Raw genomic sequence first — 13,436 nt, 5'->3', positions numbered from 1 at the left:
TATTTCTTCAGATTGTTCAAATGTGGGAACTTCCAGAAATAGATCTGATGGCGTCCCATCTAAACAAGAAACTTCCCAGGTATCTGTCCAGATCCCGGGATCCTCAGGCGGAGGCAGTGGATGCATTATCACTTCCAAGGAAGTATCATCCTGCCTATATCTTTCCGCCTCTAGTTCTTCTTCCAAGAGTAATCTCCAAGATTCTGAAGGAATGCTCGTTTGTTCTGCTGGTAGCTCCGGCATGGCCTCACAAGTTTTGGTATGCGGATCTTGTCCGGATGGCCTCTTGCCAACCGTGGACTCTTCCGTTAAGACCAGACCTTCTGTCACAAGGTCCTTTTTTCCATCAGGATCTGAAATCCTTAAATTTAAAGGTATGGAGATTGAACGCTTGATTCTTGGTCAAAGAGGTTTCTCTGACTCTGTGATTAATACTATGTTACAGGCTCGTAAATCTGTATCTCGAGAGATATATTATAGAGTCTGGAAGACTTATATTTCTTGGTGTCTTTCTCATCATTTTTCTTGGCATTCTTTTAGAATACCGAGAATTTTACAGTTTCTTCAGGATGGTTTAGATAAGGGTTTGTCCGCAAGTTCTTTGAAAGGACAAATCTCTGCTCTTTCTGTTCTTTTTCACAGAAAGATTGCTATTCTTCCTGATATTCATTGTTTTGTACAAGCTTTGGTTCGTATAAAACCTGTCATTAAGTCAATTTCTCCTCCTTGGAGTTTGAATTTGGTTCTGGGAGCTCTTCAAGCTCCTCCGTTTGAACCTATGCATTCATTGGACATTAAATTACTTTCTTGGAAAGTTTTGTTCCTTTTGGCCATCTCTTCTGCCAGAAGAGTTTCTGAATTATCTGCTCTTTCTTGTGAGTCTCCTTTTCTGATTTTTCATCGATAAGGCGGTGTTGAGAACTTCTTTTGAATTTTTACCTAAAGTTGTGAATTTCAACAACATTAGTAGAGAAATTGTGGTTCCTTCATTATGTCCTAATCCTAAGAATTCTAAGGAGAAATCGTTGCATTCTTTGGATGTTGTTAGAGCTTTGAAATATTATGTTGAAGCTACGAAATCTTTCCGTAAGACTTCTAGTCTATTTGTTATCTTTTCCGGTTCTAGAAAAGGCCAGAAAGCTTCTGCCATTTCTTTGGCATCTTGGTTGAAATCTTTAATTCATCTTGCCTATGTTGAGTCGGGTAAAACTCCGCCTCAGAGAATTACAGCTCATTCTACTAGGTCAGTTTCTACTTCCTGGGCGTTTAGGAATGAAGCTTCGGTTGACCAGATTTGCAAAGCAGCAACTTGGTCCTCTTTGCATACTTTTACTAAATTCTACCATTTTGATGTATTTTCTTCTTCTGAAGCAGTTTTTGGTAGAAAAGTACTTCAGGCAGCGGTTTCAGTTTGAATCTTCTGCTTATGTTTTTCGTTAAACTTTATTTTGGGTGTGGATTATTTTCAGCAGGAATTGGCTGTCTTTATTTTATCCCTCCCTCTCTAGTGACTCTTGTGTGGAAAGATCCACATCTTGGGTAGTCATTATCCCATACGTCACTAGCTCATGGACTCTTGCTAATTACATGAAAGAAAACATAATTTATGTAAGAACTTACCTGATAAATTCATTTCTTTCATATTAGCAAGAGTCCATGAGGCCCGCCCTTTTTTTGTGGTGGTTATGATTTTGTATAAAGCACAATTATTCCAATTCCTTATTTTATATGCTTTTGCACTTTTTTTTTTTTTTTAATTTTTTTTTTTTATTGAGACAACATATTAAACAACAGTATGCCAACAGATATAAAACTGGAGGTACAATGTAATGTCATTGAATAATACAATTAAATGTCAAATATTGCATACTTTTATATAACAAAAAAAGAAAGAGTGAATAAGAAACATGGAAATAAGAATGAAAGCAAGTCTATACGGTAAGTGGGTCTCTTTTCTGGAAGTAATGCTTTGTAAATACAGGTTTAGATATTGAGTCTGTGTTTAAAGAAGATATTGGTACTCAACATGATAGAGATATAGAATACTGGGATTTATATAAGACGGACATAATGGGTTATAGAGGGGAAGAGAGAGGAGAAGAGAAGCAGGGAGAGAGGAGAGAGAGAAAAAAAAAAAAAAAAAAAAAAAAAAAAGGGGAGAGGGGGTGAAGGAACTGGAAAGCAGAAGATGATTAATGAGTCTATGGTGTGGTTTAAGGGCTTGAGGACCAGTTGGGGAACCTAGTGAGCCATGGGAGCCAAATTTCATGGAAGGCATTAGTGCTATCAAGTACTCTGAACGAGTATTGTTCCATTTGGCCAATGTAATGTGTAGATGAGATTACCTGAGAGAGAGTTGGCGACCTCTCCTCTCTCCAAGCTCTAGCTAGGGTCAGTTTTGTGGCCATGAGGACATACATCGTGAGTGCTTCTATAGAGGTGGTAAGGTCAGACATTCGCATGTGTAAAAGGGCAACCTCAGGGGTAAATGGGGGGGTGAGGCCTAATGCCCGAAGGAGTGTAAATACTTTCTTCCATAATGGCTGAATTATTGGGCAAGACCACCATATGTGGAGTGGAGAACCAAGCATCTTGCATCCTCTCCAGCACTCTGGAGATTGGGAGTGATAGATCTTGTGTAGGATGGTTGGTACATGGTGCCAACGGACCAAAATCTTATAATGTAGTTCCCACAGTGTGGCACAATGGAGGATCTTTTTGGTTGTTTTAATTCTGGCATGCCAATCCTCTAGAGTAAGGGTAAGACCGATTTCTCTCTCCCAGGCCTGATGCTGTGAGATTTTTTGCGAAGGAGCCGGGTTAATAAGTAAATTGTAGTGAAGGGTCAGGAGATGTCGGAGAGCGTGAGCTCCCCGCCATGCTTTCTCCCATGTGGTTAAAGGGCGTAGAGTTTGTTTAGGGTAACCCCAAGTGCGTAAGCGAGTGCTCAATCGGAACACATTGCTGGGTGTAAGAGCCATGTATCTAGCTCATAGAGGTCGGAGACCTGTAGTGCGTGTACCTGTGGCCATAGGTCATGGTGGGAGTCTGGAAGGCAGAAGAGAGCGGCAGAGATTGTCATGGCTGGAGAGGGGTGGGGGGAGATGTCTGAGTGGTGTCTGATTTGGTCCCAAAATCGGAGTGTGTGTCTGAAAATAGGATGTAGGCCATCAACGTCTCGTCTGTGATGGGGGGGGATCCAGATTATGTCGGGGAGGGTTATATTTGAGGGCAATAGTGAGGATTCTAGAGAGTACCAGCAGAGATGTCTCTCAGGATCATTCCAGCGAAGGATATGTGAGAGTCTTGCGGCATTGTAATATGTGATCATATTCGGGAGAGCAAGGCCTCCCTGTAAGATTGGTTTTTCGAGTGTGCGGCCCGAAGTCCTAGGACGACGGTCTCTCCAGACATACGAAGTGATTAGACTTTGGCTTTTGCACTTTTTTATCACCCCACTTCTTGGCTATTCGTTAAACTGAATTGTGGGTGTGGTGAGGGGTGTATTTATAGGCATTTTGAGGTTTGGGAAACTTTGCCCCTCCTGGTAGGAATGTATATCCCATACGTCACTAGCTCATGGACTCTTGCTAATATGAAAGAAATGAATTTATCAGGTAAGTTCTTACATAAATTATGTTTTTTTGCTTTTTCAAATAAAGATAGCGAGAGAACCAAGAAAAAATGGAGTAAATTATAAAGATGTATTTTATAGTCTTAGTAAATGGAGTTCATTCAGCAGAGGGGGCTGTTACTAGTGGTGTTCCTCAGGGGTCAGTTCTGGGGCCTGTTTTGTTTAACATATTTATCTGCGATATCAGCAAAGGGCTACAGGGGAAAGTATGTCTCTTTGCAGATGATACAAAAATTTGCAACAGAGTGGATGTTCCAGGGGGGGTAGACAAAATGAGAAGTGATATACAACAATTGGAGGATTGGACAAACGACTGGGATCTAAAGTTTAACACAGCAAAGTGTAAAATAATGCATTTAGGGAAGAAAAATCCAAATGTTAATTACAGACTCAATGACACTTTACTGACTGTTACAGACGAGGAACAGGACTTGGGAATTATTATTTCAGATGATTTAAAACTTAGTAAACAATGTAGTAAGGCAGCGAGTAAGGCTAGCAGAATGCTTGGATGTATTGGTAGAGGTATTTGCAGCAGAAATAGTAAGGTTCTTATGCCACTTTATAGATCATTAGTTAGGCCTCATCTTGAGTATTGTGTGCAGTTCTGGAGGCCATATCTTCAGAAGGATATTAACAAACTTGAATCTGTGCAAAGGAGGGCTACCAAAATGGTACATGGTCTAAAAAATAAAACTTACCAGGATAGGCTCAATGACCTAAATATGTATAGCTTAGAGGAGAGAAGGGAAAGAGGTGATATGATAGCAACTTTCAAGTACATTAAAGGGTTTAGTAAAACTGAGGCTGTGGGTATTTTACATAAAATGGAAAATTCAAGAACAAGGGGTCATGAGCTCAAGCTAAAGGGTAGTAGATTCAGGAGTAATTTGAGGAAGCACTTCTTTACAGAAAGAGTGATTGATTTATGGAATAAACTTCCTCAAGAGGTAGTAGCAACAAACACTGTGGGGGACTTTAAAAATGCATGGGACAAGCATAGGGCTATCCTACGAACTAGATACGTTTATACTGTTAGGTAAGGTGGGGCAGACTTGCTGGGCCTATGGCTCTTATCTGCCGTCAATATCTATGTTTCTATGTTTCTATGTTTAGTGTACGAGTCCCATTTACTAATGTGTGGGTGGACATGATCCACTGTAGCAGATTATGTCTGCGGCACATCTATAAATGCCGGCTGCATACACTGTTGGCATTTATCATTGCACAAGCATTTCTAGTGAAATACTTGTGCAATGCCACTAGCAGGGGTGTCAATCAACCCAATCGTATCCAATCGGGCTGATTGCTGTCCGTCGCCTCAGAGGTGGCAGACGAGTTAAGGAACAGTGGTCTTAAGAGTACTGCTTCTTAACTCCTGTTTCCGGCGAGCCTGAAGGCTCGCGTGGAAACAGATGCTTTGACTTGTAAGAAGTAAGAAGACTTTGTTTGAAGAGGATGCTCCACGTCGGATGTCTTGAAGATGGAGCCGCTCCGCGCCAGATGGATGAAGATAGAAGATGCCGTCTGGATGAAGACTTCTGCCCGTCTGGAGGACCACTTCGCCCCGCTTGAATGAAGACTTCTCCCGGCTTCATTGAGCACTTCGGCCCGGTTGGATGAAGACTTCTGTCGCTTCCTTGAGGATGGATGTCCGGTCTTCAGAACAGTAAGTCAATCTTCAGGGGTTAGTGTTAGGTTTTTTTAAGGGTGTATTGGGTGGGTTTTATTTTTAGATTAGGGTTTGGGCCGCAAAAGAGCTAACTGCCCTTTTAAGGGCAATGCCCATCCAAGTGCCCTTTTCAGGGCAATGGGGAGCTTAGGTTTTATAGATAGTATTTTATTTGGGGGGTTGGTTGTGTGGGTGGTGGGTTTTACTGTTGGGGGGGTTGTTTGTATTTTTTTTACAGGTAAAAGAGCTGATTACTTTGGGGCAATGTACCGCAAAAGGCTCTTTTAAGGACTATTGATAGTTTAGTTTAGGCTAGGGCTTTTTTTTATTTTGGGGGGGGGGGGGGGTTTATTTTGTTAGGGCTATTAGATTAGGTGTAATTAGTTTAAATATCTTGTAATTTGTTTATTATTTTCTGTAATTTAGCGTGGTTTTTATGTACTTTAGCTAATTTAATTTATTTAATTGTTGTTAATTTAGAGTCGAGAAGGCATTCATGATGGAAGTATTGGCTAGATATGGTTTTGAGGGTGGGTTTTTGGGATTAGTACCGAATGTATACTCTGATTCAGAAGCTTCGGTTTTGGTCAATAGCTATTTATCGTCCCCCTTCCCCTTGAAGAGGGGCACAAGGCAGGGCTCTCCTATGTCCCCATTGCTTTTTGATCTAGTACTGGAGCCACTGGCCATTCTTCTTAGGAGTTTTTTGGTAGGTGCTGAGATTGGTAAAGAAAGGGTTAAAATTTCACTTTTTGCGGATGATCTTTTAATGTTTGTTTCATCCCCAGATAAATATGTCAAGGGTATAATAGATATACTGGACTCTTATGGAGTGGTATCAGGTTACAAAATTAATTATTCTAAATCCAAAATCTTATGGTTAAAGAAACCAATGGTTACTCAAATATATCAATTCATAGAAACACAGAATTTTAGTTACTTTGGAATTTACCTATCATCAGATCCAGCTAAATGGTATGAACTAAATATTACTCCAGCCCTTCAACACAATATTGAAAGATTGAAACAATGGGTTAATATGCCGCTCTCATTAACGGGAAGGGTGGCAGTATTTAAAATGTTTTTTTCTACCCAGAATTCTCTACCTCATTAGAATGCTCCCAATAATGATAAAAGATATAGATATCCGCAATTTTTTGAAAGAACTCCGGCGCTTTCCGTGGAAAGGGAAAAAGCCGAGGATTAGATTAGAAAAATTATATCTTCCAATCTCTAAAGGGGGACTGGCTCTCCATAACTTAAAAAAATATAACAATGCAGCTTTAATAAGATATCCATTGGATTGGTTAACACATGTGGATAATTTCTCGAACCGTGAAATAGAGGATGCAGTTTGTGGGCCATTATCTTTGCCATTTATTTTGCACGCTTCAGACAGGGAACTCGGTTTCAGAATTCAGACACATCCTCTTTATAAAGATATTATAAGAGCTTGGAGGACGGCAATGAGATCGGTAGGTTATGGATATATGACCACTAGATATCTGCCCTTTTTGGGAAATCCTAGATTTATTCCAGGCTTAAGTTATAAGGTATTTTATCGTTGGAGGCTTAAATATATTATATATATAAATCAATTGATAGAAACATAGAAACATAGATATTGACGGCAGATAAGAGCCATAGGCCCAGCAAGTCTGCCCGACCTTACCTAACAGTATAAACTTATCTAGTTCGTAGGATAGCCCTATGCTTGTCCCATGCATTTTTAAAGTCACCCACAGTGTTTGTTGCTACTACCTCTTGAGGAAGTTTATTCCATAAATCAATCACTCTTTCTGTAAAGAAGTGCTTCCTCAAATTACTCCTGAATCTACTACCCTTTAGCTTGAGCTCATGACCCCTTGTTCTTGAATTTTCCATTTTATGTAAAATACCCACAGCCTCAGTTTTACTAAACCCTTTAATGTACTTGAAAGTTGCATTGCTATCATATCACCTCTTTCCCTTCTCTAAGCTATACATATTTAGGTCATTGAGCCTATCCTGGTAAGTTTTATTTTTTAGACCATGTACCATTTTGGTAGCCCTCCTTTGCACAGATTCAAGTTTGTTAATATCCTTCTGAAGATATGGCCTCCAGAACTGCACACAATACTCAAGATGAGGCCTAACTAATGATCTATAAAGTGGCATAAGAACCTTACTATTTCTGCTGCAAATACCTCTACCAATACATCCAAGCATTCTGCTAGCCTTACTCGCTGCATTACTACATTGTTTACTAAGTTTTAAATCATCTGAAATAATAATTCCCAAGTCCTGTTCCTCGTCTTTAACAGTCAGTAAAGTGTCATTGAGTCTGTAATTAACATTTGGATTTTTCTTCCCTAAATGCATTATTTTACACTTTGCTGTGTTAAACTTTAGATCCCAGTCGTTTGTCCAATCCTCCAATTGTTGTATATCACTTCTCATTTTGTCTCCCCCCCTGGAACATCCACTCTGTTGCAAATTTTTGTATCATCTGCAAAGAGACATACTTTCCCCTGTAGCCCTTTGCTGATATCGCAGATAAATATGTTAAACAAAACAGGCCCCAGAACTGACCCCTGAGGAACACCACTGAGGAACAATCCTTTATCGACACGCCCTTATAATTTCAGGGAGTTTCAGTTAAAATATGATGTGCCATCATCAGACAAGTTTTACTTTTTTCAGGCAAAGCATTATCTGTTGCAAATGTTAGTCGAAGAATCAAGGATCGTTCATAAACATCCGATCCTAGATTGTCCAAGAGTTAAAAAGGGTATTTTATCTATTCTATATGGAATACTACAAACCCCAGAGATGGAGAGAGTTATTGCAGATTACACTAATAGGTGGGGCAATTATAACCTTAGTACCAGTGTGATTATTCCCAAGGGCTTTGAAATTATTAAGAATATTACAAAGTCAGCCAATTTCAGAGAATCTCACTTCAGATTAATACACTTTGATTATATTACCCCAAGAAGGGCACAAAAAATGGAATAAATTAATAGAAAATAAATGTGTAAAATGTGGGGAGGTAGATCCACCTATAATCCACATGGTGTTTTCATGTCCCAAGGTTAGACAGATGTGGGGTAAAATTGAATATTTCATTCTTATGGTTACAAAGAAGAAGATTCACTTATTGGGAGAAAATTCTATCTTCTTAAATAAGGAGGTTAACTGGGGGGTAAAAACTAAATTCATACAGTGGGTCATAATTTTAACGAGATCCTTACTCTATGCAAATTGGGTCAATGATAAGATTCCCTCCATAGGAACAGTATAAAAAAAGCTAGTCAGACAGGCGTTCCTGGAGGCCTACAATACTAAATTTTATAACAAAGGAAATGTTTTGAGCTACAAGAAAACATGGCTGGGATTTATTAAGTATATGGGGGAAGATGCTGTGTTAAGTATATCACAAATAATCCCACAGTCTGTGGGAAGCGAGGAAGTATTGTGTTAACTTGCCCCCCCCCCCTTTTTTTTTTCCTCTCTTTCTCTCTCTTTTCTTTTATGCTTGGAGGGGTGGGGATGAGTGGAGAATGGACAGGTTCCATATTTGTCTGAATCGATAAGATAATAGTATGAAGATATTTAGTATCTTGATTAAAGATTGTTGAATTGAAAGAAAAGTGAAGTGAAAGAAGGGGAAACAGTGGGGTACCATAAATCAGTGATAGTTAACTATTTTTATAGATGTAATAATATCCCAAATGACTTTTTTCTTGTTATGTGTTTGAAGTTTTGCTCACACTCTTATCTTTTTCTTTTTTCTTTTGTACATTTCATACAATTTTTCTAATAAAGAATTAAAAAAAAATGTGTTAATTTATTTAATTATAGTGTAGTGTTAGGTGTTAGTGTAACTTAGGTTAGGTTTTATTTTACAAGTACTTTTGTATTTTTTTTAGCTAGGTAGTTATTAAATAGTTAACTACAAACTTGCCTGTAAAATAAAAATAAATCCTAAACTAGATAAAATGTAACTATTAGTTATATTGTAGCTATCTTAGGGTTTATTTTATAGGTGAGTATTTAGTTTTAAATAGGAATTATTTAGTTAATGATAGGAATTTTTACTTAGATTTATTTTAATTATATTTAAGTTAGGGGTGTTAGGGTTACACTTAGGTTTAGGGGTTAATACATTTAGTATAGTGGCAGCGACATTGTGGCGGCAGATTAGGGGTTAATAAATGTAGGTTGGTGGCGGCGATGTTAGGGACGGCAGATTAGGGGTTAATAATAGCACCGCATAGCCTCAAACGCAAAACTCGTAATCTGGCCGACAGTTTTGCCTGTGCTTATGCCTATTTTATAATCACAGATAAGGGACTTTCTTGATTAATTGTAAATTCTGACTTTCATGTAGTGTTATTATACAGTTAATAAATGAGTTGATACAGAAGTATTACTACATGTTTAACACAAAATACAGACAATGGGGCCGAATTATCAAGCTCCCTAACTGGTCCACCTGCTCTGAGGCTGCGGACATCAATCAGCCCGATCCTATATGATCGGGCTGATTGACACCCCCTGCTAGCGGCTGATTGGCCGCGAATCTGTAGGGGCGACATTGCACAAGCAGTTTACAAGAATTGCTTGTGCAATGATAAATGCCGACAGTGTATGCTGTCGGTATTCATCGATGTCTGTCGGACATGATGCACTGAGCAGATCATGTCGGCCATACCAATGATCAATATACCCCATAATCTTAATTTTCGATTGTCTTACCATATCCTTGAGTAAACTTGTCAAGTGTAGGAACTCTTCCACGGAGGGCAAATTCTTCTGCGTGATCTACAAGGGCTTCCTTCACCGCCTGATATCCACAAATGAAAACCACAGGCCTCATACCAAAGTATAAAGTATAGACTGGTCCATACTGGTCCCAAAGCTGTAACAAGCCGAACAGAGTACAAACAATTTATCCAAATATTTGAAGCCTATGGTAAGATTTCAATATTTTTGGAAGATTTGGAGATGTTTATCAATTTATATAAACCTAGCACATGTAGTAAGTAAAATTTAAAAGTAAACTATAGGTAAGAATTCCTAAATCTGGAATTCCAAAATCCAAACTTTTTAATTAATTTTTTTTTTTTTAAAATACAATTATCAAAGAATAACATTTCTGATGGCGCAATGTATACCAAAGTATTGAACATAGGTTGCATGTGTATTCTGTATTATGATATGTAAATATTGGCTTACTGACATAAGATAATGTTGCATACACTTAGTTCTATCCCATCCCCAAATTGTACCATTATAAACATACAAATATTCTGAAATCCAAACCAGTTTGGATCAAGGGTTTTCTACTTGTATATTTCGGTCTAATCATGGCCTCTCCTATTTATTTATTTTTCTAATTCATTATAATTGAAACGTAAAACATTTTGAACTGTTTAAAAAAGCATTTGTTGGCTTTTGTAAAACATAGGCGCTTCCTTAAAGGGACAGTCAACACTAAAATTGTTATTGCTTAAAAGATAGATAATGCCTTTACTACCCATTACCCAGCTTTGCACAACCAACGTTGTTATATTAATATACTTTATAACATTTAAACCTCTAAATTTCTGTTGCTTCTAAGCTACTACAGACAGTCTCTTCTCAGATGCTTTTTATTAGCTTTTCACAACTGGAGACTGCTAGTTCATGTGGGCCATATAAATAACATTGTGCTCACATCCTTGGAGTTATTTAAGAGTCAGCACACCACAGCACTAATTGGCTAAAATGCAAGTCAAAAGATAATACATAAAAAGTCATGTGATCAGGGGGCTGTCAGAAGATGCTTAGATACAAGGTAATCACAGAGGTAAAAAGTGTATTAATATAACCGTGTTGGTTATGCAAAACTGGGGAATGGGTAATAAAGGGATTATCTATCTTTTTAAACAATAAAATTCTGGTGTAGACCTTCCCTTTAATATAGAACTGGAACCATTTCAAAAGGAATAGCACATTAATTCAATAGCCTCTGCCACAGAATACCTAGGCCTAGATTTAGAGTTCGGCGGTAGCCGTCAAAACCAGCGTTAGAGGCTCCTAACGCTGGTTTTGGGCGCCCGCTGGTATTTGGAGTCAGTGATTAAAGGGTCTAACGCTCACTTTTCAGCCGCGACTTTTCCATACCGCAGATCCCCCTACGCCATTTGCGTAGCCTATCTTTTCAATGGGATCTTTCTAACGCCGGTATTTAGAGTCGTTTCTGCAGTGAGCGTTAGAGCTCTAACGACAAAACTCCAGCCGCCTGAAAATAGCAGGAGTTAAGAGCTTTCTGGCTAACGCCGGTTTATAAAGCTCTTAACTACTGTACCCTAAAGTACACTAACACCCATAAACTACCTATGTACCCCTAAACCGAGGTCCCCCCACACCGCCGCCACTCGATTAAAATTTTTAACCCCTAATCTGCCGACCGCCACCTACGTTATATTTATGTACCCCTAATCTGCTGCCCCTAACCCCGCCGACCCCTGTATTATATTTATTCACCCCTAACCTGCCCCCCACAACGTCGCCGCCAGCTACTTACAATAATTAACCCCTAATCTTCCGACCGCAAATCGCCGCCACCTACGTTATCCCTATGTACCCCTAATCTGCTGCCCCTAACACCGCCGACCCCTATATTATATTTATTAACCCCTAATCTGCCCCCCTCAACGTCGCCGACACCTGCCTACATTTATTAACCCCTAATCTGCCGAGCGGACCTGAGCGCTACTATAATAAAGTTATTAACCCCTAACCCGCCTCACTAACCCTATCATAAATAGTATTAACCCCTAATCTGCCCTCCCTAACATCGCCGACACCTACCTTCAATTATTAACCCCTAAACTTCCGATCGGAGCTCACCGCTATTCTAATAAATGGATTAACCCCTAAAGCTAAGTCTAACCCTAACACTAACACCCCCCTAAGTTAAATATAATTTTTATCTAACGAAATAAATTAACTCTTTTTTTTTTTTTTTTTTTTTTTTTTTAAATTTCCAAGTTTTATTGAAATATCATTTCAGGGTACAGAAAAAAGAAAGGAGGTGAGTTATTATCACAATAAATACATATTAGGGGAAAAATACATTTCTAATTATGTATCAAACCCTCCTAAAAAAGGAGGAAGTAAATCAAAAAAAAAAAAAAAAAAGAGGGGGAGGGGGAAGTAGCCACAACACAAAGAGTAGGACACCCAATGAAACTCATTAGGTGTGTATAGAAAAAAACAAAAAACAGAAACAGAACCTTTTACATAGGGAGGGGAACATATCGACCTTATCTTGTCGGTAGTATGAAATAATAATAATTTACTTCTATAATAATTACAACTAACTCCATATGACACCTTAAGATGACCAACCAGCTCCTGGGGTAGGGGAAGGGAGGAAGAAAAAAAAAAAAAAAAAAAAAAAAAAAAAAAAAGGGGAAACCCCCCTCCACTCAATTATAATTGCCAATTAGATGAGAATAAACCAAGTTCCACTTGTTGCATAAACCAACTAGATTCCCTTAATGGGGCAATTAATTGTAGTTGAGCCTCTAAGGGAAGAGTTAATATTATTTTCTCCCATTTAAGGAAAAATCTTTGTATTTGTTTGTCATTAGGATTTCTCAAACTGAATTGTTCCAATATTATCTGATTATGAATTTTGTTTACAAACTCCTTAAATTTAGGTTCCCGTGTAGTTTTCCAGTTTCCAAGGATGACATTACGTCCAACTAGGATTACCGTATTTATAAGCCTGATGTTCTTATATGGTTCATTATGACTCATAAGAAAGAAAACATGTCTTGGTCGGAGAATAAGACTACAAGCAAATACCTTATTTAACCAAAAGCAAACTTTGCTCCAAAACTGTGAAACTTTAGGACAGGTCCAAAAGCAATGCATTTCGTCTGCATCAATGAAATTACATTTCGGACAGTTGTCTGTTTTTTTATACCATTTTGTCATCTTACTTGGAGTAATATATAACAAATTTATTAATTTAAAGTGTGATTCCCTCCAGTCTGTAGCGACCAGAGTTTGATCAGTTAGCTTAAAGCTTTGGAGAATATGCTCTTTAGTAAGGTTTGGAAGAGTTTGGTTCCACTTCCTCACTAAATTATC

At 38.4% G+C, this 13,436-nt stretch overlaps 1 protein-coding gene across 2 annotated transcripts in view; it reads right to left on the bottom strand.

Moving 5' to 3' along the window:
• The window catches only part of LOC128666883 (cytochrome P450 2G1), a 103,120-nt gene that overhangs the window by 70,152 nt on the left and 19,532 nt on the right, over positions 1–13,436 (bottom strand). For both annotated transcript variants that reach the window (XM_053721688.1, XM_053721689.1), the window contains exon 3: positions 10,047–10,209. In XM_053721688.1, the coding sequence (XP_053577663.1) occupies positions 10,047–10,209 (163 nt within the window). The remainder of the gene's footprint in view (positions 1–10,046; positions 10,210–13,436) is intronic.

The sequence above is a fragment of the Bombina bombina genome, chromosome 7, assembly GCF_027579735.1.
Source record: "Bombina bombina isolate aBomBom1 chromosome 7, aBomBom1.pri, whole genome shotgun sequence".
NCBI lineage: Eukaryota > Metazoa > Chordata > Amphibia > Anura > Bombinatoridae > Bombina > Bombina bombina.
The sequence above is the reverse complement of the archived record's forward strand: the minus strand, read 5'-3'. Positions and strand labels throughout refer to the sequence as shown.